Source organism: Schistocerca serialis, chromosome 5 (assembly GCF_023864345.2).
Source record: "Schistocerca serialis cubense isolate TAMUIC-IGC-003099 chromosome 5, iqSchSeri2.2, whole genome shotgun sequence".
Lineage (NCBI taxonomy): Eukaryota > Metazoa > Arthropoda > Insecta > Orthoptera > Acrididae > Schistocerca > Schistocerca serialis.
The window spans coordinates 323,072,154-323,099,320 of NC_064642.1; the positions used below are offsets into that span (position 1 = coordinate 323,072,154).

General features: G+C 43.0%; 2 protein-coding genes across 2 annotated transcripts in view; one reads left to right on the top strand and one right to left on the bottom strand.

Moving 5' to 3' along the window:
* The window catches only part of LOC126482394 (ER degradation-enhancing alpha-mannosidase-like protein 3), a 207,291-nt gene extending 189,261 nt beyond the window's left edge, over positions 1–18,030 (bottom strand). Inside the window, exon 1 of the mRNA XM_050106508.1 lies at positions 17,518–18,030. Coding sequence (XP_049962465.1) covers positions 17,518–17,657 — 140 coding nt within the window. The 5' untranslated portion in view covers positions 17,658–18,030. The remainder of the gene's footprint in view (positions 1–17,517) is intronic.
* Positions 18,031–18,413: 383 nt separating this feature from the next.
* Positions 18,414–27,167, top strand: part of LOC126482396 (protein ABHD13) — a 55,928-nt gene continuing 47,174 nt past the window's right edge. Inside the window, exons 1-3 of the mRNA XM_050106509.1 lie at positions 18,414–18,748; positions 18,816–19,047; positions 19,134–19,327. Coding sequence (XP_049962466.1) covers positions 18,511–18,748; positions 18,816–19,047; positions 19,134–19,327 — 664 coding nt within the window. The 5' untranslated portion in view covers positions 18,414–18,510. The remainder of the gene's footprint in view (positions 18,749–18,815; positions 19,048–19,133; positions 19,328–27,167) is intronic.

Consider the following 27,167-nt stretch of genomic DNA (forward strand, 5'->3'; position numbering starts at 1 on the left):
CCAATTGTGTGATAAAGTAAATTACAACAGTGTGTTGCCCTTTCTTCAATGGAGGAAGAATATGTGGTTGCAAGTGATGCTTCCAAACCACTTGTGTGGTAGGACTGACTTCTGAAAGAAATTGGAAATGTTGATGAGTCCTCAGTTCCTATTTTGCAAATAGATAACCAAGGGCTATTAAATTCATTAACAAATTAGAATTTTATGAATGATCAAAACAGATAGACAAAGTATCATTACATTCATCAACTAGTTGGTGAAATGAAGATTTGAGTGAATTACACACAAACCAGCAGATGTAGGAACCTAATGGTACTATGCATACTTCATGACGCACATAAAATTTGGATGTTTTTGAGGTTAAAAATAAATGTTTTACTTTAAAATTGGTCTATGATTTTTTTATCAAAAAATCTTAAACACACAACAAAATAGATTGTTAAGCCAACAGTTCCTGTTTCACACTGGTTAGTCACCAGCTCTTCTTTTCTCCCCATTATGGTGGGGGGCCTGTGGTATGAGGAAACTTTGGATTAACTGAAGCCTTCAAAACAACTTTGAAAACTCATAACCACACAGTCACCTTTCAATCTACCCTAGATCCTGGCAACACTACAGATCTACATGCCACCACAACTAAGATTCACATGCATCAGCTTCGCCAATTCACTATCAAATTGTCACCTTCCGGACATAGGCAGAGAGTGTGTGCTGGCAACAAACAGTATCCTGTTGCATAACATGCTCCGCAACATGACAATCATGGCCTCAGTACCTGTTTCACAACATGTCCAAGATGTTTTGTCAGTAACTGTATTAGCCTAACGCACATGCTGCAACATCATTATGTTTCAGGACAAAGGAGGCATCCAGAATTGGTAGGTTCAGTTCACCCAAAACTTTGATAGAATAGAACTTCAGATAATCTTTTAAGGTAGATTGGACTGATGATTGCATATCTGCAATTGGACACAGGTGGGCAATCCTGTGACACATGTTGATAACAAGGACCAGCTGAAGTACGGATTACAGTTAGAAAAACAGATCATGACCTGAGCATCTTCTGAGCAATATTCATTCTTTCATGTCACACACATGATTATGGGTGTTAATTAGAAGGATCTCTTACAAATGGTGATTCAACTGACCCCCCCCCCCCCCCAAAAAAAAAAAAAGAGGAAAAAATGTTGGTCTCTGGTCTCATGGCATGGTCAGAGGTCTAATTTAAATTGGAAGATGACATTTTGGTTGAGTGTTGGCAATGTCAACAAATATAAATAGGAATTAAAAGTTGTAATAACATATTGATTAATAACACAGGCTGAGCTCTAGGTTTGCCACTGGCAACATTTACTCTATGTTTAACACACTTAGTTATGACAACCCGTGAAACCTACTATATAATTGGTACAGCCATGTCTAATTTCTGACAAAACCAAGAGTTGCTCCACTGTTATTACACTTCTGTTTACAAATAAGTAGAACTGCAAGATAAATTCAGAAACACTGTATCAAATAAGAAATCTCTGGTAATTATTTTGGTGCATATTGTACACTTATATTGTACACCAAATCATCATCAATACAACTGTAAGAAAATATTTTTTAACCTTTTTTTATTTTGCATCCTTACTCTGTCAATCAATTGTCAGTTGTTCACATCAGGAAGACATTTGTAAGTACATTGTACATAGTTCTATAAATGGTCATGGACCAGGAATCAATTTGGACTTATCAAGTAAAACAAAGGAAAAACACAAAACAATGTTTTCTATCATGGATTACGATTGTATAGCCTAATAATTTCCCCAAGGAGATGAGTCAGATAACTGAAATAAATTTATTCACAAAGGTGATCAAAAAACATCTCTTAAATAATGTGCAACATACAGTTCAACATTATTTAAAGAACTCTGAGTATGAGTTAATAAAAAAAAGACAACCAAACTACTGACATATTATAATATATGTTTACAATATACTGCTAGTTACAAGTAACATAACAGCACAGTACACTAGGTACATATCAAATGAAGTAGTGCATTTGTTAAGATAATAGCCTCAGGTTTACAAGAATGGAGGCTCCTGCTCTGACCTGCCAACCAATATATTTTACGTGTTTGTACACATGATTTTTTTATTTGTTCTTGAGTTAAGTTACAGCAGCTCCGGTTGTCATAGTCAGCCAAGGATAGCAGAACGGCCTCCAGTCCATCATGGTGTCGCATATGAATCATGCAAGGAAATGGGTAATGCCACATCTGTGGTGATGGCAAAGCCAGAGAATGCTCTCAGATGGTAAACAGCTTTATTGGCAGCTCAATCTGTGCAACAAAGTCAGACAGTGCCCACTGTTGGGCACTGCTGAGGCAGCAGAGTGCTACATCTGCAGTGCCGGTGGGAGTTGGATGGGGTTGCCTTGCAGAGCTAGTGGTGTCAGCATAGCCTGCTGTGGTCAAGCAGCCAGCATTTGGGAGGTGGCAATCTGGATTTTGCATGGCCCAATTTGAACTCAGTATCTTCTGACATGACAGAGTGCTAGGCACTGGTGTGTGTCGAATGGCTGCACTAGAGTGGACACAGTTTGATGCCCGAGGGCATCAAGATAGCTGGCACTAGCAGGCTAATGACCACATTCAGCAGCCAGTGCTATCAAAGGAGGCTGCTGCTCTGCTGAGGCTGCATCAGTGCTAATGCTGGAGTTGAAGTCAGGGTCGAAGTTGAAGCATAGTAGGGTGGTATGCACATCAAGAGCCCACGGGTCTAGCATTGCCCATGACAGGTATGTCCCCAGTGCAAGAGATTTTCACCTGTGCTGGAGAGCCAAATACACTCGCCCACACTGATGGAACGCCCTGACTCACTGGCAAATCAACCACTGCTTCCCTTTCATGCTCTTAAGACATTTACAACTCCAACTTGTTACTGTACAAGTTGTACATAACCTTTTGTTCCTGTATATTACCCCGCTACCTTCAGAATTTCAAAGAGTGTACTCCAGTCAACATTGTTAAAAGCTTTCCCTAATGGTCTAAAAGCCATAAATATATATTTTCCTTTCTTTTAACCTATCTTCCACAATAAGCCATAGCATCAGTATTACCTTGCTTGTTCCAACATTTCTCCAGAACCCAGACCATCAGTTTTTCCAGTCTTCCGTAAATAATCTGTCAATATTTTGCAGTCATGACTTGTTAAACTGATAGTTCAAAAATATTTACGTCTGTCAGCACCTTCTTCCACTGACTGATTGATTGAAGGGGTTTATGGGACTAAACCGCAAGGGCATCAGTCCCACGATTCTTGTGCAAGATATAGGTGTCCGTTAAAAGTGGATGGATCCAGTCAGAGGGGACAAACTATAAAGTGAGCAAGCTAAAATCACACACAATAGAAGGCATAAAAGGGAAGCCAAAACTAAAAACTGGAAAAACAGAGGGATAAAATAGCAGTCTTTGAAATGGAGGTGGTCATGGGTTCCAGATCCAGAAAACACAAGAGGTCCCAACCACAACCATCCTGCCCCTGCTCCAGGAGTAAAGCAAAACCTTATAACTGAAAAGAAAAACAACTTTCACATAGGAAACTGATGACCAGTTCAACCATCCATGAGTCGTCTATTAATATTAAAGACAAGGAATCTGGCATGCTTTACATAGTATGAAAGATCGAAAGAAAGCGATATTTAGCCAATACGTGGGATACCACCAGTCTGGCTCCACAGCCACACTGTCGGGCGGCTCATTACACAAGGGAAAACAACAGGTGAGTCTAGTATGACTGATGCTTAGACGACAAAGACAGTGGACTCCTTCCAAGATGAGCAGAAGGAAGAGTGCCAACTGCAGCAGTCTCCTTGATTGTGTGGAGTTTATTATTGAGAGCAGAAGTACACCAGATGTCATTCCACTTTTGCACAGAGAGAAATTTGATGGGTATCCACAAATCTGTACCTGGAATAGACAAAGGTAGTGGGGGGGGGGGGGGGGCGCAAGTACTTGCCTCTCTAGCCAGTCAGCCAGCCAGTTCACTTCCTAGGATGCCCACATGACTTGGGACCCAGAGAAAGACAACTGCGCAGACGGCACAGCCAAGAGCAGAGAGCTGGTTATGGATAGCAGAGACCAAAGGGTGACGAGAATAGCATCGGTCGACAGCCTGATCATTGAGCACAATAAATTAAAACAGCATGGGGGAAGGCCTGAGAAACAAAAAGAGGGCTCTGTGAGTGGATAGAAGCTCTGCTCTGAACACACTACATAATCCCAGCAATAAATGGTATTCTAAGCCAGTAGGAGACGTGAAAGCGTATCCCACCTTATCGATTGTCTTAGAACCATCAGGGTAGATGATGATGCAACCCTGGAACTCTCTGAGTATAGCACATACAATATGCTGGAAAACCATAAGAGCGACAGAGACCTCAGGACCCTGGAATAGGTTGGTCCTAATCTGTGGTCTAGGAACTTCTGGGGATGGGGTACATTCCAGTGCATGGAGATGGAGATCCCAACAGAAGGAAGTGACGAGCATTTTAACAGGCAGTGATCGGGAGGGAGACATCCTTCATTTGCAAAGTGACTGTGTAAGAAACCAGGAGTTCACTCAGTTGTATTTGTAGAGGAGGAATCCCCATCTTCTGCGAGGGCAGTATCAATGGAACTAGTGCGAAAGGCACCAATAGTCAGACACATCCCACAATGGATGAACAGGGTCAAGGGTTTGCAGAGTGGAAGGAGCCATTGAGTCATAAACCTGACTACCATAATCTAGTCTAGACAAGACCAGAGCATGGTAAAGATAAAGAAGACTGGTATGGTCTGCACCCCAAGACATGTGGGCCAGGAGGCTGGCAGCATTAAGCTTCCACATGCATGTAGTCCTTAGGCAGTGAATTTGGAGCAGCCGCATCAGCTTTTTACCAGAAATAAGGTCCAAGAAATGAGACTGTGCTACAGCATCAAGGAGCTGGTCACCTAAATAAAGTTATGGATTTGGGTGTACTATAGGTCAACGACAAAAATCCATAACCCATGTTCTGGAGGGAGAAAACTGGAAGCCCTGGGAGATGGCCCTTGCAGAAGCCTGTCGGATGGTGCCTTGAAGCTCGCCCTCCACAAATGCTACCACATGGGAGCCGCACTGCATGAAAAATCGTCAACACGCAATGCCAGGGTAACCAGAGGCCCAACAGAGGTTACAAGTTAGTTGATGACTATGAAGAAGGGTGTGACACTTAACACAGAACCTACTGAATCTGAGGATCACTGAGTGAAGTGCCAACTTGAACCCAGAAGAGCTGGTGAGATAAAATCAGAAGGGGGCCACAAAAACCCCAGTCATGGAGGGTTAACTAAAATGTGATGGTGCAAAGCCGTGTCGTATGCCTTATGTAGGTCAAAGAAGACAACGACAATGTGTCGGCGTTTAGTAAAAGCCTGTCGGATTGCTGTTTCCAATCTGAGCAAATGGTCATATGGAGATCATCCTTCCAGGAAGCAGCACTGACATGGTGACAAAAGACCCCAATATTCAAGTACCCAATGTAATCTGAAGCCACCTATCCTCTTGAGCAGTTTACACTCGTCAGGCTAATCGGGCGGTAGCTGTCAAGAGATGCTGGGTTCTTCCCGGGCTTAAAGACAGGGTTAGCTGTACTGTATCCAAGTGCTGGATCACCTGGTTGTGGATGGAATCCGGGCCTAGGGCTGTGTCACATGAAGAGGTAAGAGCCTGCAAGAATTCCCATTCAGTGAAGTGTTCATTATAGGGTTCAACATTGTGCAGGTTGAAACAATGGGAGAAAGGTAGCGGGATAGGAAGAGGAAGCCAATGCTGTTACAAAGTGTGTCGTGAGGTGTTCTGCAAGGACCAATGGATCAGTGCACAGAGCACCTTGGAGTTTAAGATCCTGGTCTGTTGACTGACACTGGCAGCACAGACGTCTACGGAGCCTGGACCAAGCCTCTGATGAAGAGGCATACGTCCCCAGGGAGGAAACATAGCACTCCCAGCATTCCTTTTTACTCTGCTTAGTAAGGTAATGTGCCTTAGCAGGGAGATGCTTAAAAGCAAGGAGGTTGGTCTGTGAAGGGTGTTGTTTAAATTGCTCCAGCAGCTGTTGGCAGTCCTGGACAGTGACTGCTACATCCTTGGTCCACCATGGACCGGTCAACAACAAGAGGGACCTGTGGATAGGGGGAACAGCATTGCCAATCAACATGAAGAATAGTGTCAGAGACGTCTTGCACAACCACATCAATGCAATTTGAGAGGGAGGTGTTTAAGCACACAACAGACATATATAAAGGCCAACTGGCCCCGCAGAATACCCAACGTTGGGGGCTGTCTGCCTGGTGGCAGCAGCGGAAAGATAGAGTCACCGGAAAGTGGTGGCTGTCACAAAGATCGTCATGGGATGACAAATGTAGCCAAGCCATGAGACCAGGTGAGGTGGTCATGAGATCGACAGCAGAAAAGGTGTCATGATAGGCATTAAAGTGGATAGGGGAACTATCACTGAGGAGACACAAATTGAAGTCTGTAATGAGTTTGGCAATTAGGAGACCCATACCTGTTGAAGTGGCACTCCCCCACAATGGGTGGTGGGCACTGAAGTCCCCAAGGAGGAGAAACAGGGGCAGGAGTTGCTATAATAAGGTAGATAAGCAACATAAGGAAGTGGCCTACCTGGAGGGAGGTACAAATTGCAAACAGTGATTGCCAGAGTTGTCTGCACTCTAACCAGTCTTGCCTCCAGGTTGCTACGAACAGGGATACAGTCACTAATGACATCGGAGCGAACCGAAGTGCAGACCCCCCCACACAGATGCTAACCAAGGGCCAGCATGGTTCCAACGGAAGACCAGGCAACCATGAAATGTTAAAGGGTAGTCATCACGGAAGTGCGTTTCTTGAAGAGCAAGACAGAATGCAGAATAGGAGAAAACAAGATGATGTATTTCTGGTAGGTGATGACAGCACCCATTGCAGTTCCACTGGATGATCGTGTGGCGAGAGTTCAGGTTAGACATAAAGATGCCGAGAGGAGGTCATGTCACTCGGTCAGTGGTCATCACCAACAAGGATGGGGTGATATCCATAAAAAAAAAGGTGTCAGACTCAGGTGGCGCGAGGGGGGAGATGGCAGCTCTGGGGGCAATTGAGGGGCTTGTCTTGGGACTTAAGTTTCTTCTTCTTCTCTTTCGGAGGTGGAGGAGGGCAGGGCACAGAGGGAGTATAGACATCTGCAAGATATGGAACCAAAAGGGAGCCGGCAACCTCGGGGCACAAAGATGGTGCATCTCACTGCTGAGTTGTGGTAAAAGACTTCTAGCCTGAGAGTAACTGGGGAGACGGGTCCCAGGAGTAGGGTTGGGAGGGGGGGGGGGGGGGGGCAGCTCCTGGAGCAGAGGTTGTGTGAAATGCAGGTAGGGGAGAGGGGGGTGGGGCTGGGGCTGGGGTACAGAAGAGGTAGGAGACGGAATGGATGTAACACAGCAAAAGTTGAAGAAAGTAACACTGGACGGAATCTCTCATTTTTGACGAGCCTCAGCATAAGACAGCCGATCCACAGACTTGTACTCCAGGATCTTCTTTTCTCTCTTGTAAGCTGGGCAATCTGACGAGCAAGGGGAATGGTAGTTATGACAATTGACACACACAGGTGGTGGAACATAGGGGCTTCCCTCATGGAGTGGGTGTCCACAGAGGGTCCACCGTACAGCGGCAAGACATAAGCCTGAAACCCAAGCACCCAAAGCACGTCTTAGGTGTCACATCTGCAGCACATAACCTTGAACTTCTCTGGGAGACTACCCCCTTGAAAGCCAGAATGAAGGCGCCGGTATCGGCGCTGCTGTCTTTGCGGCCCTTCTGCAAATGGCAAACAGAATGAATGCCGCATTGCTCCAGATTAGCCTGGAGTTTGCAGGATGAGGTCCCTTAAAAATATCACTGCCTGGACTATACTCAGAGATTGGTGAGGGGTAATAGACACTGGGACATTCCACAACAATCACAAGCACAAAGAGCTGCAGAATCGATGGCAGAAGAAGCTTTGATTAACAGGAAGCACAACTGCATCTTTCTGAGAGATTCCACTTCATCAAACTTGTCCTCGATATGGACTGTGGCGGTGAATCTGTCCCCATCCACCCTCGTACAGACAAGGTAGTGGGGAAAGTGTTTCAGCCTGGCCCTCCTCCCACGGTGTAGCCAGGGAAGGAAAGGCTTCTGGGTCATAACAAGCAGCATTCAGTGATCCTTCACTATTTGAAGAGACAGCCATTTGAGAACAGCCAGATTTTTGCAGCTTGATACGCTTCATGTGCCAAGCACCTGTCCGATACCACTCACTCTGATCAAGGGCTCTACCTATGGCATCACCCAGCCACAGCAAGGGCTGCCTGACATGGCAGCCATTGCCAGGAGTTCCCATGCTACAAGAAGACAAGCAACCACTCCTTGGCATACATGTGGAGGGAAGAGATCAGGTATCAGTAGTGTGATCCCTGTGTTGTCAGCAGGCTCAGCTGGACTGGCTACATCTGCTGGTGTGGAGAGCAGCTATGGTGGGGAAGGAAGAAGGGAAGAAGAGGGGAGAGGAATCCACGCTGTAGACGCTAGGAAGGGAGTTATTCCCAAAATGGATCACACTAAAAACAGAAAATTTGGAAGAGGAGATCAAACCTCAAGCGGGGACCTAAACTCCAAAAAGGATGAAAGAGAACAGGCAGAAGGAACAAAATTGCCAGCAATACAGGGAACCAAGTGGAAAGCCAGGTCAATATAAATCAGAACATCAAGAAACGAGAAAAGGGGGGGGGGGGGGGTTCAATGGGGAATGAGCAAGGATAGGGAGGGAGGGGCAGGGTGAAGGAAATGCAATCAGGGAAGGAAGAATGGGCTGCAATAGCTCGCGGCCCCGTGTGGCCACGCACAAACTTACAAAAGAACCGGAAGCCCCTGGGGGGTCCAAATCTGTGGTCTATGCACCATTAAACAGGGAAGGGAGGGGTAGTGGAGGTGGGAGGAAATCATGGGGCATATTCCAGTAAGTGTAGATCAGTGTAGAAGGTGATCCCAAGAGGGAAGTGAGATGCATTCCAACCGGCAATCCTACCTGAGGGCAGGTATCAGGAGGCAGACGTCTCTTGTTTGCAAAGAGGACAGGGTATACAGAATGGTCAGGGAATTGTCGAATGGTAATTTCATAAGAAGCAACCGAGAGACAAACACACCCCATAATGATGAACATGGCAAGTAATTTCAGAGTGGATGGCACTGCTGCCATAAGCCTGACAACCATAATCTAGTCTGGACAAAACCAGAGCGCGGTAAAGATGGAGAAGAGTAGCAAGGGCTGTATCGCAGGATGTGTGGCAAGGAGGTGGAGAGCATTAAACCTTCACATGCAGGTAGTTTTCAGGTGGCAAATAGCCATGTCAGCTTTTCATCAAAATAAGGCCCAAGAAATGGGACTGTACTGCAACATCTAGGTGCTGGTTGCCTAAATAAAGTCCTGGATCGGGATGTACTGTGGGTCGATGGCAAAAATGCATCATCCACATTTTGGAAAGAGGAAACTGGAAGCCATAGAAAAGAGCCCACAGAGAGGCCTGTCAGATGTTGTCTTGGAGCTGGCGTTCAGCAGATTCTACCAAGTGGGAGCAGCACCAGAAGCAAAAAATCATTGACATACAATGCTATGGTAACCAGAGGCCCAACAGAGGCGACAAGCCATTGATGGCAACAAGGAAGATTGTGACACTTAATACAGAACCCTGTGGGATACTGGTCTCCTAGATCTGTGGGGTGCTGAGTGAGGTGCCAACTCTAACCTGGAAGAGACAATGGAAGAAAGACCCCCACATAAAAATCAGAAGGAGGCTGCAGAAGCCCCATTCATGGAGGGTAACTAAACTGTAACAGCCCCAAGCCATGTGGTATGCCTTATGTAGGTCAAAGGAGACCACGACAAGGTGTCAGTGTTTAGCAAAAGCCTGTCAGATTGTTGTTTCCAGCCTGAGTAAATGGTTAGCTTTTGTCCTTTCCAGAAGCCAAATTAATATGAGGACAAAAGGACCCAAGATTTGAGTACCCATCTTAATTGAAAGCTAACCAGCATTCATAAGAAGTTTCCAAAGTAAGTTGATTAGGCTAATCAATCAGTAGATGTTGAGAGAGAATCTGTGAGCCAAATGTGGTTGAAGACCCTGTGGAGATGTTGCCTCTGGGTACCGTCCAAGAGTTGGATCATCTGGTTGTAGATGAAATCCAGGCCTGGGGGCAAGTCGCATGAAGAGATAAGAGCTTGCAAGAATTCCCATTCAGGGAAGGGTTCATTATAGGCTTCAGCTTGAAACATTCTTGGTCCATTACGGTACCAGTGACGAAGAGGGGGATCTGTGGATAGGGGGACAGCAGTGCCAGCGGCATGAAGAATAATGTCAGAGACATCTTGCACAGCCGCATCAATGCAATCCATGAGAGTGGTGTTGAAGTGCACAGCAGTCTTATATAAAGGCCAATTGGCTCTGGGGAATGCCCTGGCAGCAGCAGGGCAACAATAGAATCACGAGAAAATGGTCACAGTGACAAAGAACACCATGAGAGCGGGAAGGAAATTGTGAGATCGATGGCAGAAAATGTGCCATGAGCAGCATTGAAATGTGTAGGAGAACCATCATTGAGGAAACACAAATCAAAGTTTGTAATAAGTTGGTCAATTAGAAGATTCCTACACGTTAGAGTGGCATTACCCCACAGGAGTTGCATTGAAGTCCTGAGGAGGAGATACGGGGGTAGAAGTTGCTGTATCAATGGGCACCAGCAGATTGAGTGCGGCTGTGCAGCCGTCAAGTGGTATCTGTCAAGAGGACCCTCTCACCCCTCTCCTCTTCAACATGGCCACAGACATGAAGCTATTAATCATTTGCCTTCCCACATAGGAGCCCACACTTTAGGTCGCAGAGTCAACACTGCGGCCTTTGCTGATGATGTTCTGTTGTTCACATCAATGAAGAGGGCTCTGCAGTCCCTTATTAATGCAGCCACTGCAGCCCTTGCCCATTTGTGGGTGCACATCATTGTGTGGAAGTGTTTCACCCTTGTCTTAGTGGCCTTGAGCCATGAGACAAAGGTGAAGGTGGACAACACTGTCACATTCACGGCCTGCAATGCCATCAGGCCAGCACTACACATGGGGAGACCTTCCACTACCTGAGGCTGCAGTGGTCCTCTTACAGTCAGTGCCTGTTCAATCCTCACCGCCATCTGCAGGAGCAGCTGTACATCATCACCTGGGCTCCCCTGAAGCCGCAACAGTGCCTCTACACCCTCGTGCACGCGGTACTGCTGGACCTGTACCATGGGCTGGCCCTCAGTTGCACTCAGATTAGTGTCCTGAACAGCGCAGACACAGTGGTGTGAGTAACCATCAGGAGATGGTTCTGCTTTCCAGCGGACATCCTCCTTGGGCTACTTCCACACTCCTTTGGCCCACAGGGGACTTGGCATTCCATCTGCCTGCTGGATAAGTCCCACCCACCCTTAAGCAAGCCTGACTCCTGGCACAGCAGGAGATGGAGCCAGCTATGGACAATGTGTGCTTCGGCAAGGTGCAGCACAAGGTCGTGACGCTCGAGTGGCACTTGACGTGGCAAGGCCTACTCCTGAAGATGTTGGAGCAGATTGGGGAGATGTGGGCGGCTTGCCTATACATAGACTTCAATGGAGCAGCCCTCTTGAAGTCTGCTACCATCCGGGAGCAGCACCAGTGGGTCACTGACACCAGTCGACTCCTGTCTGGGTTCAACCAGATCAACGCCATCTGCGCCCACATAAACACCTTGCCCTCCAAGGCGCAGTGCAGTCACAGATCGGTAGCCAACACCTGATGCCGTGCGGGCTGCAGAGCCATTGAGACTGCCAACCATGTCATCCAGGCTTGCAGACAAGTGCTTCCGTGAAGTATCTCGTGCGCTGACTCGTGCAAAGGGGCTTCGATGGCTCAGTGGAGGCCATCTTTATACACCAGGTCTCTGCAAGCCTGATATTGTTGCAGTCAAAGATGGCCAAACCTGCATAGTTGAAGCCCAAATAGTTGGCAGTCACCTTCAGCTTGACTTGTGCCACAAGAGGAAGGCGACAAAGTCCAACATGTCGTCCATCAGGCGTGCAGTCCTTAATCTGTCTCCCAGTGTCGTAGATATCTACTTCACATCAGCCACAACGGATTGGAGGGGGAGATGGTCCCCACAGACCATGAGTTACCTCTTGAATCTGGGATTCAAGGTGCAGGGACTCAACATCATCTCCCCCTGAGTATTTTCTTTGTATTGTGGATCATTCAAGATTTTCGAGAGAATGACGGTACAGCACCCGATGCCCTAAGTCAGCTTCGGGTAGAGTGCTGGTCTTTCTTCTTCCACTCCTGGGGCTCTATTGCAGAAGCAATCCCATTTTTATTCCATTTCTATGTCTTTGTATTTTAATTTATGTTTTCTTTTCCATAATAAGTGAGGTGTGCACCCATTGTAACCTCCCACTGTGGTGGAGGTACTGGAGCAATATTAAACACCTGTTTTCTAATTTACATCTCATGTATTATTCTTTGTCGGAATAAAGACGGCTGAAATAGGCAATTCAACATAAAGAAGTGGTCTCCATGGAGGGAAGTAGACATTGCAAATGCTGACTGTTGGGGTCATTTGCAATCATACCACTATTCCTTCCCAATTGGTACAAAGAGGGATCCACCCATTAATGATATCGGTGCAAACCAAAGTGCAGACCCCCCCAGATTCTATCTCGGAGGCTAGCACAGTTCTGACAGAATGTCCAATAATGACAAAATGTTAGAGAGCGGTCATCACGGAAGCGCATTTCTTGAGGAGCAAGGCAGAATGCAGTATAAGAGGAAACAAGTTGTATTTCGAAGGTTACATATAAAGAAGCCGAGAAGAGGTAACGTCACCGGGTCAGTGGTCGTCACTAACAAGGATGGGGTAACATTCATAAAAACTGGGTCAGATTCAGAATGAGGAGGAGGCGGGCAAAGCCCCCCCCCCCCCCCCAGGATGCCAGGGAAGCCCCGTACTTGGATTTCCATTGTTTCTTCTTCTCCCTTGGAGGGAGGGAGACGGTGTTATCGGTAAGGGAATGCGTGGCAACGATGTCTGGATCGAACAGAGAGTGAGCAGCTTTGAGGAAGGCAATTTCAAGACAGAGGATTTCTTCTCTGGTAGAGGACGAGGAGAAGTGGTTGCTTGAGGGGAAGGAACAGGGCCTGCTGCTGGGGGGAGGGGGGGGGGGGGGGAGGGAGGCAGGATGGGGGTAAGGAGGAGGGAGGAGGAGGGGAAGGCATAACTGAGGAAAAGGTAGACAAGTGATTCACAGTGTGAAGGCAGTCAAACTTCCTCCGGGCCTCAAAGTAACTGAGATGGTCAAGGATCTTTATTTACTCAATTCTTTTTTCCTTTGTATACACTGCATACTCTGGTGAGCAGGAAGACTGTAAGCCAGAGCTATGCAGGAAGAATGTAGGCCAGAGCTATTTATATAGTTAGGCTGTGAGGTGCAATGGCTCCCAAAATGAAGAGGGCAGCCACAGTCACCACAGATGTGACTGGCATGGCATCGTAAGGACACATGGCCAAACTTGGGGCAACAGAAGCAATGCATGGGAGGTGGAATATATGGTTTGATGTCACATCTGTATATCATGAACTTGACTTTCTCGGGCAGGGTACAACCCTCAAAGGTCAGCATGAAAGTGCCTGTGCCCTTAGGGCATATCTGGACACGTCAGACAAAATGAACACCACATCTTTCCAGATTAGCACTAAGTTCTTCATCAAACTGGAGGAGAAGGTCCCCATGAAAACACCCTGTGTCCTACTGAGAGATTTTGGAGGAGTGTCATTCACTAGTATGTCTCCTAAGTGGTTGCAGGCATGGAGGGAGGCCAACTGACTGGCAGAAGTTGTCTTTATACGGAGGGAGCCAGATCTCATCTGGCTTAAGGACTCAGCTTCACTGAACTTGTTCTTAATGTGTTCCACAAAAATGGGGCCTGGTGGCAGCAAAAGTCTCCCTGTCAGAACTGGTACAGACCAGGAACTGCGCAAAGGGCTTTGCCCCAAGCCAGTGGGCATGGCCCTCCTCCCAGAGGGTACCCAAGGGAAGTAAGGTTGGGAAGGCACAAACAGGAATTGAGACAGAACTATTCCTAGCAAGAGACACAGCTGCAAAAAAGAAGCCAGAGAGTTTTGTTTCCAGTGCCTAACGCCCACACTGGTACCAGCTACTCCGAAAACTGGTCTTTCTCATGGGTACCACCCAGCCACAGCAACGGCCTGGCATCACGGTTGTTGCCAGGAGCTCTGATGCCCTGAAAAAGACAGGCAACCATGCCTCTGCTTTCACAAGGCGTTCATTGCACAGGTGCCAGAAGTGTGATTCCTGTGGTGTCGGGGGCTCAGACAGATGGGTACATAACAACCCCACCACAACAATGGGCTACTGAGCTGGTGACCTAGCAAGGAGGCAAAAGGGTTATGGTGGGGAGGGGGAGGTGGAGGGGGAGAGGGTGAGGGAGGTGGAGGAGAGCCGGAAAAAAAGAAAGGCTGCAATAGCTCAGGGACCTGTGTGTGCCACACACATAACAACAAAAGGGCTGTGGGCCCCCTGGGGAGTCAGTACCTGCTTCCTTTGGAAATGGAATTATTACATTATTCTTGTAGTCCGAGGGTATTTCCCCTGTCTTATACTTTGCACAACCAGTGGAATAATTTTCTCATGGCTGACTCTCCCAAGGATATCAGCCATTCTGAGGGAATGCCATCTAGTCAAGGATTCTTTTTTTGGCTTAGGTCTTTCAAGTTCTGTCAAATTCGTCTCATAGTATCATATCGCCCATCACATCTTCATCTACTTCCTCTTTCCTTTCTAAAACATTGCCCTCAAATTCACTTTTATTGTACAGCCCCCCATACATTGATTAGTCAGAACATTATGACCACCTGTCTAATAGGTGATATGTCCACCATTGCCATGGATAACATCAGCGACGCATTGTGGCATGGAAGCAATGAGGCCTTGGTAGCTCGCTGGAGGGAGCTGGCACCACATCTGCACACACAAATCACCTAAGTCCCGTTAATTCAGAGGAGGGAGACGATGAACTCTGCAGCCACATTCAATCACATTCTAGATGTAGTTGACTGGGGGGGACAGCGCATTAATTGGAACTTGCCACTGTGTTCCTCAAACCACTCCTGGCCTTGTGACAAGGCACGTTATCTCATTGAAAAATACCACTGCCATTGGGAACAAGGTCATTGTGTAAGAGTGTTTGTGGTCTGCAATTAGTGTATGACATTCCTTGGCAGTCATGGTGCCTCGCATGAGCTCCACTGGACCCATGGGTGCTCATGTGAATAACCCCGAGAGCATAACGGAGCCACTGCCAGCTTGTCTCTGTTGTGCAGTACAGGTGTCAAGGAGATGTTCCCTTGGAAGGCAGTGGATTAGCACCCTCCCACTGGCATGAAGAAGGTATCAGGATTCACAGACCATGCAACACACTGCCACTGAGCCAACGTTCAGTGCCAAGGGTCATGTGCCCATTTAAGTCATAGTTACAATATTCCAATGCCTGTGTCATATCTAATTACGAGCAATAACACATGCACTGCAATATTGTATTTATCCACCAACTCCGGGCAAGTACAGCGTCTCCCCCGTATACACAATGAACATACAAGTTCAGGTTGTAGGCACATGGCTGATGATAGGCCTACATGGAAGTTTGGGTCTGGATGCATGTCGTGCTTGGATAGCCAAACGCTAACGCGACAGGTCGCCATAATATGGATTGAGTCCTGGTCTGGCACAAATTTTCATTGTCATTAAATTATGCAGCTGATGGTTTTCCATATTTGCAAGTTGTGCGAGTACATTTAACACCAATGTTGTGGCGTTAACATTGGCAAATGCATGGGTCATCGGTTGTGGAGGCCCATCATAAGGAGAGTGATCAGACATACTTTGCTGCCTGTCCTGTTTTACCAGTCTGTCCAGCCTATGATGGACAACATCTGTAATGATGGGTGGCCGACCAAGCCCATGACATCTGGATGTGTTTTCACCAAGCAGTGAAGACACTAACCACAGCACTCCTCAAACACATGACAAGTTGTGCAGTTCCCAAAATGCTAATGTCAAAACCTCTGGGCCATAAGAATCCACCCCCAGTCAAACTCAGATAGATTGCACGCCTTCCCTGTTCTACACAGCACGCTCACTGGTACCAAATGCACCATGCATATGTCTGGCTAGCAGTCATTCCACGCCACGTGACGCTGCTATCACCTGGATGGGATGATATTGATGATTGGTCGGCAGTCATAATGTTCTGGCTGATCAGCTTACGTATTCCTTCTGCCTTTAAGCTTTCCCTTTGCTTGGTACTGGTTTTCCATTAGATCCCTTGATATACATATCTGCTTCTCTTTTCTCCAAAGGCCTCTTTAATTTTCCTATAGGCAGTATCTATCTTTCCCGTAATTAGGCATACTTCTATTAACTTGCTTTTGTCCTATAGTCATTCCTGGTTAGCCATTTTCCACTTCCTGTCATAACTTCTTGGTAATATCACCAAAGATGTGACAGTTTTCTCTCCAGTGTTTGTTATATATATTAAAAGTAACTTCAGGTATTACTATGATTTAGAAGACAACATATCAGTAGACAGGATAATGCGATTTTTTTAAAAAATTAGGCTACTAAAGGGTTCTTAGAAAACCAGATCATCACTCAGCTCATATAAAATACACAACATATAATTCAGGCATCAGCATGCATGGGATGTTAAGAGAAATCAGCACTGCAATGCTTACCAATACAATACGTATCTACAATATGTATCTATTGCAGTGAGTTAAAATTGCAATTTTCGATTTTTCTGCTTTTAGTGCCAGGCAAGAATACAGTGCTTTTTTTATTTTCTTGATTTAAATTCTGATATGTAAATTTTCCAAGCACAAATGCAACACTACAATCTCGAAATATGAGGATAAGATCAAAAGCAATAGCTGTGACTGTTTCATTGCGTTTGTCAATGCGGTGCAGTTTCTTTTATGTGCTCAGCAATAATCCAGGTGCTATATTCCAAATGTGTAGGTCTGTTGACAGTCACAGAGATAAAAGTCCAGAACGTATTTTTTTTCTTTTTTTTCCCCTCTCCTCTCAAATCTCAGGTCACTGATATTACTACAATCCTGTCACTACTGAGTTATTCAGGACTGATACTTGACTTGTTTGTATGACTTTTTCGTTGTGATAGAATCGAAAATGCGCTGTAGGTGTCGGTATGGACTACGGATTAAACTTCATCTTCATGATGTTAGATGGCCGCGTCGGTACGTGTTAGAATTGAAAACCGCAAACAATTGATTCGCTTAAACAAATCAGTTTAATTGTATTAAATCCAAAAAAAGACGAGTTACTTACTTAAGCTCTTGCTTTTCTTCGTTTGTCATGTGTTCCGAAGCATCACCGGTGTGAGCAAAAACTGATGAAAGTCCAAGGCAAAATATTAACAAAAACATCGTAGTTTCCTGAGCCCCTTCCAGTGAGTATACATTCAGCATCTCACTATGTGCTTATAAATTTACTTTCGCTAAATGTAATCCACTGTCAAGATGCACAAAAGAAAATTTGTACAAATGCCATAGTTAATGGGAACCTGAGTTGTATTATTCACTTTAATGTTGTTCGTATGATCATGACATATAATATGCCTTGATCATCCGAAGTTTAATTTGATTTTGGTCCGGTTATAAATATGAAACATAATGTCTCCTAAAATTAAACAGCACCATCTAATCCACAAGTATGCGTTCGTTTCCTGTTAATATTTCTACACACGACATTACGAATATTAAACGCTGAATTTTGCCAACATCACAATCACTACCTCAGCACATACATACAATACGTCTCATCTCTGATCAGCAGGTGTAGCTGTTTAGCCTATGTCTGTCGAGTATACATATACTTTGTAGTAAAAATTGTACGCCTCTGTCGAGAGGTATACACTAAGTAACCACGAGCCAAAATTACTAAGAAAATATTTGGAGTGACATATAAATATATGATATAGAAGAGTAATCCATTAAAATTGCATTTGTGAAACTTGTGTCGAAAACAATGTATATATTGTACGTTTTCTTCTTGAGAACGCCCTTTTAAGTTCCTGATTCGAAGTGTTTTGTAAACATGTCAGTAAATGAAAGAGTTTACAAATGAAAGTGTCCAAGATGCAAGGGAACTCTCTATATAGTACGCAGCAAAACAAAATATGCAACGTTGCTAGCACTGACAAACATTGGGCAGCGGTATCTGTCAGCTGATATTTACAGAACAAAAGAATATTGCACAGAGAGCGTGTATCGATGGATGTTGTGTTGGTGATATGTGTGTTGTGGTGATGAATTGGAGAAAATGTCCAAATCAGGATCTCTCCATATGGAGGAAATTGGGGAAAAAATAACAAAACCTCCCGAACCTTCAAACATGGCTGTAAATATAAGTAGCCACGGTGCAAGAATATTTCGAATTTTGCTGTCAGTGGCAATGCGCTGTTGGGCATTGGCAGGTGCAGCAATATTAGCATGTCTGTTGCTGTATTGGGCCTACGGAGGTTTGCTTGCGTTCATGCTGCTATGTTTTGCGACAACAGGTTAGTCTCGTTGTAGTCAGAATCGAGAATTTATTACAGCAGCTTTGCAGACGTTATATTGTTTCAGGTATATTGTATCACACGGAAGATAATTTATTATTTCATCCGGAACTACCAGCGCATTCTCGTGTTTTTGTACCAGTTCCTTCTATGTTTGGTTTACCGTATGAAAATTTATTTATACGGAGTGGGGACGGTACACTTCTGCACATGTATTTCGTGCGCCAGCCAGGTGAAGTAGCATTAAAGGCTCCAACTATACTTTTTCTTCACGGAAACGCTGGAAACATGGGTCATAGGTAATGTGACTCATATGTACAACTGTAATATTTTTTATTATTTTTGTCAGAGTTTTTTCTCAAAGTGATCGTGTCCTGTTTTTCAGGTTGCAAAACATTGTAGGTTTGTATCAGAACTTGCAGTGCAACATATTGATGTTGGAATACAGAGGGTATGGGCTTTCCCATGGGTCCCCTAGTGAAGAAGGCTTATATACAGATGCAAGAGCAGCCCTTAACTTCCTGTCATCACGCTGTGACATTAACCACAAAGAGATCATTGTATTTGGACGATCGTTGGGTAAATATTTCTAGAAGCGTTATTTGTAACTGAGTTGTATTATGGTTGTGGGGTATGTTTACTGTATCTGAATGTTATATGAATTTTATATTCCTAGTTGATATTTTGAGTGTGGTTTAGTTTGCAAAGGACTGTAGTAAAGCAGGGTGACATTTATCCTATACTGAAAGTTGTGGTATACTCACATAGCTTGGAATTATTGTAAGGAGATTTGTTATTTTTCCAACCATCATATTGTTTGCACCATAAATGGATTTCGTTGATGTGGATATAATATCAGTTTTAAATAGCTCATTACATGGTCTTACTTATTATACTTTACCCAAAGGGTAACTTTGTGATGCAGGAGAAATCACCAGCAGTAATTGGTGAGTTAATTTCTTGCTTGTCACAAGTATTGCAATTATGGTATGATGACTTGCCATTACGTGACATGCTAAAGTTAGTTGTCAAGTGAAAAATATGGCAGCATGCCGACACATTACATGATGGTCCTTTGTGTAAATTTTTAGCTACCTTTTTAATTTCTTATTACACTAGTAAATTAATATAAAGGTCATCACAATCACCAGGATAGGCCTGAATAAATAACATTTTGATTACCAATTTGCCACATATTTGGTCATCAAATTCCTGTACAATAACAGAAAAACATAAACAATACTTGGCTTATTTTGTTGTGAAAGGAAAGGATATGTGCTACATCTCTAACAGAAAAAAGACACATGAAAAATCAAATAAATGTATTTAACATAACTGATATTATAACAATTATATAAAATGTAACTGGAATGGTTCTTTCATAATGATATTCAGTGATGGCAAGTAAGAAACACAAAATACGTGAGTGTAATTGCACAGGTGTTGAAAAAATTAATGAGCTATATAGCTCAGCTTGAGTGATAGCAATAAAGAAATTGTTAGCAGGGTAATTTGCTGGCAGTTTCTTACTGAACCTGTAAGATTTATTGTACACATTAACACATTAAGCGGAGTTACACAAGCTGGTTTGTATTATACAGTCCACAGATAAAATAAGAACAGCGCTCATAGTATGGCGAAAGATATATACACAGTGAAGGCATACACTCCAAATTCTAACACCCTGCTACTATCATGTCCTAACACCTAGCAGCAGATGATGATGGGGCTTTTTCACCGGTTTTGTCATTGTGTCTGTCAGCATTTGGTCTGAAGATAGGTGCTCTACAGTGAATTGGGCTGAATCTATTTTTTGTCTTATAAAGTTATGTCTTGTGTCTGTCTGTTTGATTCAACTCTTGTAGACACCAGTCTTGGATAATTCAATTGCTGCTTTGTTGCCACATAATAGTTTGATAGGCTCCTTCTATGGATTTTAAGATATTTCATTAGGCCTATAATGACAAGTCAAACCTTCGAAGCCACAGACTCCCCTGACATGTTGATGTCAGGGCCATATATTCTGCATCAGTTGTGGATAGGCTACAGTTGGTTGCTGCTTACTCTGCGAGGATATTACTGCACCTTGAGATTCAAACGGATATCCAGTCGTTGTCTTCTGAATCTCCAGGCCAGTCTGCATCACAATAACCTATTATGCTCCCATCCTCTGCTTTATAAAACAATAGCTTCATATCCTTTGTTCCATTTAGCTATCTAAAGATTCTTTTCACTGCTTGCCTGCGTGGCATGCCCAGATTGTTACAAAAATGACTGACAATTCCTATCGAATAAACTAGGTGTGGCCTTGTTCCTAACTGAGCATATGTTTTAAACTTACTATTACATCACACTAGGGTATGTGTATAGTGTCTTGTTCCCGTTCTGTTTTGGGACTCATGTCACGAGTGAGCATTAGGTTACTGTCCAGTGGTATAGATAATGGTCTACACTCTTTCATATTAAATCTGTTGCTCCATATAATGTGTCTGGTCTGTCCATAGATAACGTGCGGTTGCTAGTAATATGGATACCAAGCAATTTGTAGCTTCACCAAGATCTTTCTGCTTAAAGTTTTCTCTTAAACTGTTATTGAATACTTTTTTCTGTTGTGGATTGTTACAGAAAATTAGCATATCATCCACATTTCTGAATGGCAACTCTTTCTACTCATTAGATGAATTTTTGGATATAGTTAGTGGATAATTTATTAACCTGACACTTTCCACATCACTACGAATTGTCCTATTCATGATCTATTGAACAAGTACTAATCTAATTTAACATAAACAGCAGCTATTAAAATATCTGAACCCTGATTTTTGTAATAGACCCAAGAATTAGCTGTTGATCTCTTGAAGTTTAGATTCAACAGTGTAGCATCTAATTTAAAGTTCCAGAAGTGACCACCTTGCTATAATCCATATACTGCCTTTTTAATCTTTTAATACCAGTGTCTTTCACTGTCTATGTAACAGGGCCTATTTCTGGAATTTTCACATAAATCTCTTCATGTAAGTCACCTTGTAAGAAAGCCATGACAACAACTACCGTATTTACTCGAATCTAAGCCGCACTCGAATCTAAGCAGCACCTGAAAAATGAGACTCGAAATCAAGGGAAAAAAAAATTCCCTAATCCAAGCCGCACCTGAAATTTGAGACTCGAAATTCAGGAGGAGAGAAAAGTTTTAGGCCGCACCTCCAAATCGAAACAAAGTTGGTTCATTTTAATATGAGACACAATTTAGGTCGAATGAATGACGATACAGCTACAGTAGTTTGGTTGGGAGTCGTAAGCTTAGCAGTTAAGCTTTACCAGGTAGTCATTGCTATGCGTCAGGCGCTCCGTCGGTATTTATACGGGTACCCTTCCTTTTTCACGTGCTTCGTCTGGTTTGAATAGATTGCTTATTTTTCTTTGATCTGATAAGTGCCGTTTTCTTTGTTATAGGTGTTTACGTCACTCTAAGCTGAAAATGCATTACTGTACTGTGTCATGCACTGTTTGTCGCATTCTGATAATGAGCGTTTACGGCCTGTCGCCGCTCGCGCTTATGTGCGCGCTACCGCCGCTTACAATTTTTTTAAAAAAAAAAAAAAAAAAAAAAAAAAAAAAGCGAGAGAGGAATTACCTCAGTAGCGAAACAATGACAAGAGTCTGCCATTTGTTGTTACTTACACTGCTGCTTTCTTTGATTATGATCAACAAGAACCAAATAATAGACTGCGTATGATAGAAGATGTTCTGAACGAGAGTTTAGCGAAAATTTTTCTCCGTTTGAAAATCTTTGCAGACGCCTCTTTAGTACATTACATTCTGCACAGTACATTACATTCTTAGATTTAAAAATCTAGTCAATTGCCGTGCTTCATTTCTGACTGTATCACTATTAGGCATAAGAATAATACGAATATAAACATGACATGATACGTATATTGTTCCGCGTTTGCTGTTGTCTCACTCTAGTTTCGTAGTTTATTAGGCAGACAGGATTTAAATGAGATAGCAGCAACCACGAAAGAATACATGGCAAAATGTTTATATTTGTATTATTCTTGTGGTGAAGAGAATACTGCATGTGAATCACAATTCATAAAAGTTCTTGTCGGCAACCATCTCTTCTCACAGGTAGGAAAAAATTCAGAATGTAGAGTTGGCCACATTGACAAAAACCCCAGTCTTGCCAGTCGGATTTTCGTAGTACATTGAAATGCTGCTATATTCGAAGATGAACAATACGGAATTTGTATTTACTTCGCTGGATAATGTACGAAAATGCAGTGGTCGAAACTCGGGGCGGAGGAAAAAGTTCGTCTTCCATTTTTTTTTTATTTATTTAATACGCAGAGGTTTTGGCGCCAGTATTTATCTTTGTGCCTGCAAAGCAAGCCTGTGTAGCGCTACATATATTCGATGGCAGAAGTTAGTTGTGGCGGCACCTACGAACATTTTTCAGAACTTCCGCTTACTTTGCACTCGATTCTAAGCCGCAGGCGGTTTTTTGGATTACAAAAACCGGAAAAAAGTGCGTCTTAGATTCGAGTAAATACGGTAGATGATCAATATCAAGATCATGTTTAGTAGCCATAGGAAATAAATATCTTAATCTTTTATTACTAGCCGCACTTATAACATACAATGTGGCCTTTCAAATCTTTCTTTTAGACACCTATTTTCCACTCATTGGTTTCTTATCTGAACGTGAAACAGCAGACTTCTGTGTGTGGTTCTCTTTGTGTGAATGCAACTCTTCATGTATTGCTTTCACCCAGTTTTCAGTGTAGTCTGACATCATTGCTTCGTCCAGTGACAAAGGACGGTATTGGATTACTGTTTAGACTCATAAGTTACCAAGTCATGTAGCTTCTTTGGCTTCGGAATTCTGGACGACTTTCGTATTGTCTCAAGTTGCTGCAATTGTTCATCATCGTTATTTGTGTTATCTGGGCTTTGTTCCTCATTGCAGCAGGTGTTCTTCGAATTACTGCTTGATGTTATGTCTCAGGTTCGGGTTCAAATTCTTCGCCTTCAGTCATTATTTCATTTTGCTTCTTTTCTGTCAGTAGAAGAAGCAATCAATTTGGTTCCTTGGACTCAGTTTCTTCTTTATACTGTTTAGAAGTACCTTCGTCATAAATAATATCACTTGTTTTTATGATTCTCTGGCAGTTAGGGTCAAAAAGCCTGTATGCTTTTGTTTCTTCACAGTATCCTAACAAGATGTATCCAATAGTTTTTTTTTTTTTACCCATTGTCTTTGGTATGCTTTTGGAATGTGAACATAGGTCTTGCTTCCAAACATTCTGAGATGTCGAAGATCCCTCTTCTTGTTTGTCCAGGCTTCTTTCAGAGTTTTGCTTTTTGCTTTTTAGTGCCTTAGTTGGAGATCTGTTGATTAAATAGTCTGCAGTGAAGACTGCTTCTGCCCAGAATTTATTTGGCAAATTTACTTCAAAGAGCAGGCATCTTGCTTTTTCTACTATTGTATGTTTATTATGCTCAGATACTCCACTTTTTTCCGGTGTATATAGCATTGCAGTCTGTTGTCAGTCCTACTAGTCTGAAAAAGTTTATCATTCATGTATTCTATGCCATTATCTGTGCGTAGAGTGCAGAGCCTTTTTCCATTTGCCTTTCAACTAGATTTTTAAACTCTCAAATGAGCTGCGGTGCTTGACTTTTATTTCTGAGAGTACATACAAACACTTTCCTGTAATTGTCATCATTTGAAGTAAGGAAGTAGTTGGCTCTGCCAATTGACACGGTTTGCATTGGCCCACACAAATATGAGTGAACTAGCTTGAGAATTTGCATGACTCTTGAGCCAAACCACAAAAAAGGAAAAGTTGTTTGTTTGCCCTCTAAGCAAATAGCACAAGGTGTATTAACTGCTTCCTCATACGAAATTCCACTTGCCAGACCTTTGGGAAGTGCATGCATAACTTCAGTATGCAATTGACCCAGTTTGCACTGTTTGACTGTAATACTGATTGTGCTTCAAAAATTAAGATCATTTGGTTGGCCTAGTTGGTACATACCATTTGCTAATGGTGCACTAAGAATGACATTTTTGGATGTGTTGTAAATACAACAGCCATGTTTGTTAAAAAAACTGAATGAACTTTTTCTACTATTTTACTAATAGCTAGTAGATTTGTGCTTAGCTGAGCTACTTTAATTTTGTATTTCTTGTTGTCCATGAGAAAATCTGCAAATGAAGAGCCTATTTGTTTTACAGATCAGTTATCGTTACTTGCTATTACAACTTGTGAGCCAATCACTGTTCAACAACTATTTCATCACATGTATGTTTAGGTATGTGCTCAGGTGTGCCTGAGTCTGCATACCACTCTGTCCTTGCATCTTTACATGAACCTGCAGTTGATAAGAATGTATGGTAGCTCAGTGTCTTGGCCAAAGTTTTGCATCATTGTTGCTCTTGTTGCAACAATTTTTTGCCAGATGCCTGCACTTGTTGCAGTTGTAGCACCTTGGAACTATTTGGAACTCTTTTTCTTGATTACTCAAAGAGTAGCGCCATTGGGGTGGTTATTACAGGCATCTTCATTTATTTCTTGCAGTAATTTATTTTTTATGTATAGTCTCCTGTGATTGGCAACTTTGCATTTTCAAAACTCATAATCATAGTTTTATATTCGTCTGGTAATCCTGCAAGTAAAATACACCTGATCCATTCTTCTTTAACTTCAAAACTCAAGCCATTTAGTTTTTGTGATGTGGAAGTTATCTTCAACTGATGAACAATTTTCTAGTCTGATGTCAGCAGTTTCTTTAGTAAACCTATTCGTCGGAAGAAGCCAGACTCTCCGTAGACTTGCTATAGCTTGTCCCTCACTTACATAGCAGTAGACATAGCTTGCAAATGAACATATAGCTAAGGATGAACAGAGAGTATAATTTTGGCTCTTGCTGTGCAAACTTTTCTTACATCCATTATTGTGCCAGTGATGTAATCCCACAATTCTCTTCCCATCAGTTTCTCAATCAGATGCAGTTAATTTGTATTTACAGAGCTCATTGTATTAGCTGTTGCGAGTTACACGAACCACTATATTACACAGTCCACAGAATAAAGAACAACAGTATCCAGAGTAATGCAAAAGATATGTATACAGTCAATGGACAGATTCTAAATTCTCAGAGAAATTTTAAAAGAAATCACACTACATGTATAACCATGAAAACTAACAAAATGCGGTATCAACACCATGAGTTGATCTCCATAGCTCAAGTTGTAAGACCAGTACCAATACAAAAATTCCAAAAGAATCACAGTACAAAATACCAAATACAAGGTCAATTTACATAATGAAAACTAATAAAAGACATTATTGACACCACCAGTTGACCTGTCCATGGTACCAAAAAAACATAACTCACTCCAAGATACCCAACACTTATATTGACAATAGAAGCAAAAAATGCATAAAAATTTCAACACCAATTACAATATACAAGAAACACACAGTTATTCAAAAATAAATGCACGTATCATACATACTGCAAGAGAAAAATAAAACCCTACTTACCAAACATTGCTGACACACAGCTAGTGAGAGCAAGAACAGTATGTCAACACAATCTCCTGAACAGCAGGCCTAGACTTCTCAGCCCAGGGACTTCTCTGGGTAGAATGCCATTGTTGTCCCACTGACAATGCTATATTTAATTATCGCTAGTCCAAGGTGCAGCAGCTTTAATCAGTTTATGCCTTCTCCATAAATGTAACTCTTCACATAATCTGCAATTAAACTGATTAACAGTAGGAATTTAATCATGTTCAACATGTTGTCCCTCATTGCGAGATGCATTGTGTGGAGCCATTTGGTTTGATTGATGTGGATTTATCTAATATTTACTACAGGGTTGTTACTTGAAAATGGAGTTGTGATATACTGGGTGTTACAAAACAATACTGACAAACTTTGAGGGGTTGTTGGGGTGTCTTGAGGAACAAATTGAGGATAGGAAGCCACATCTGGGAATTTCATCCAACAATGCTACAGAGTGTTGAAGTTATGGGTGCAGGCATCTGCTACGAGGCCACCCCTTTGGCAGAAAATGTAACCACCTATGCTAACAGACTACAAATGAAACATCTCACATTTGATCTGACAGCTTTCTGGACAGTAGGTGGTGATGAATGCATCCATGCCTATCACAACAACACTGTAGAGACCGCTAACAGGAATGGTGGCAGAGGGGAAAGCCAAATATACACACTAGAAACGTAGGGCTCATTCGTAGTTTCTCTCTCACTGTTTTTCCGCATCATGGAGAACTTCATGTGATCTGAAAAGCACAATATGCATTTTGTTTATGGTGGGGTGGGAGGAAATGGGTATGCAGATTTATTTGTTTATGGGCAAATAAATCCAAATAGGTGTCACCCACG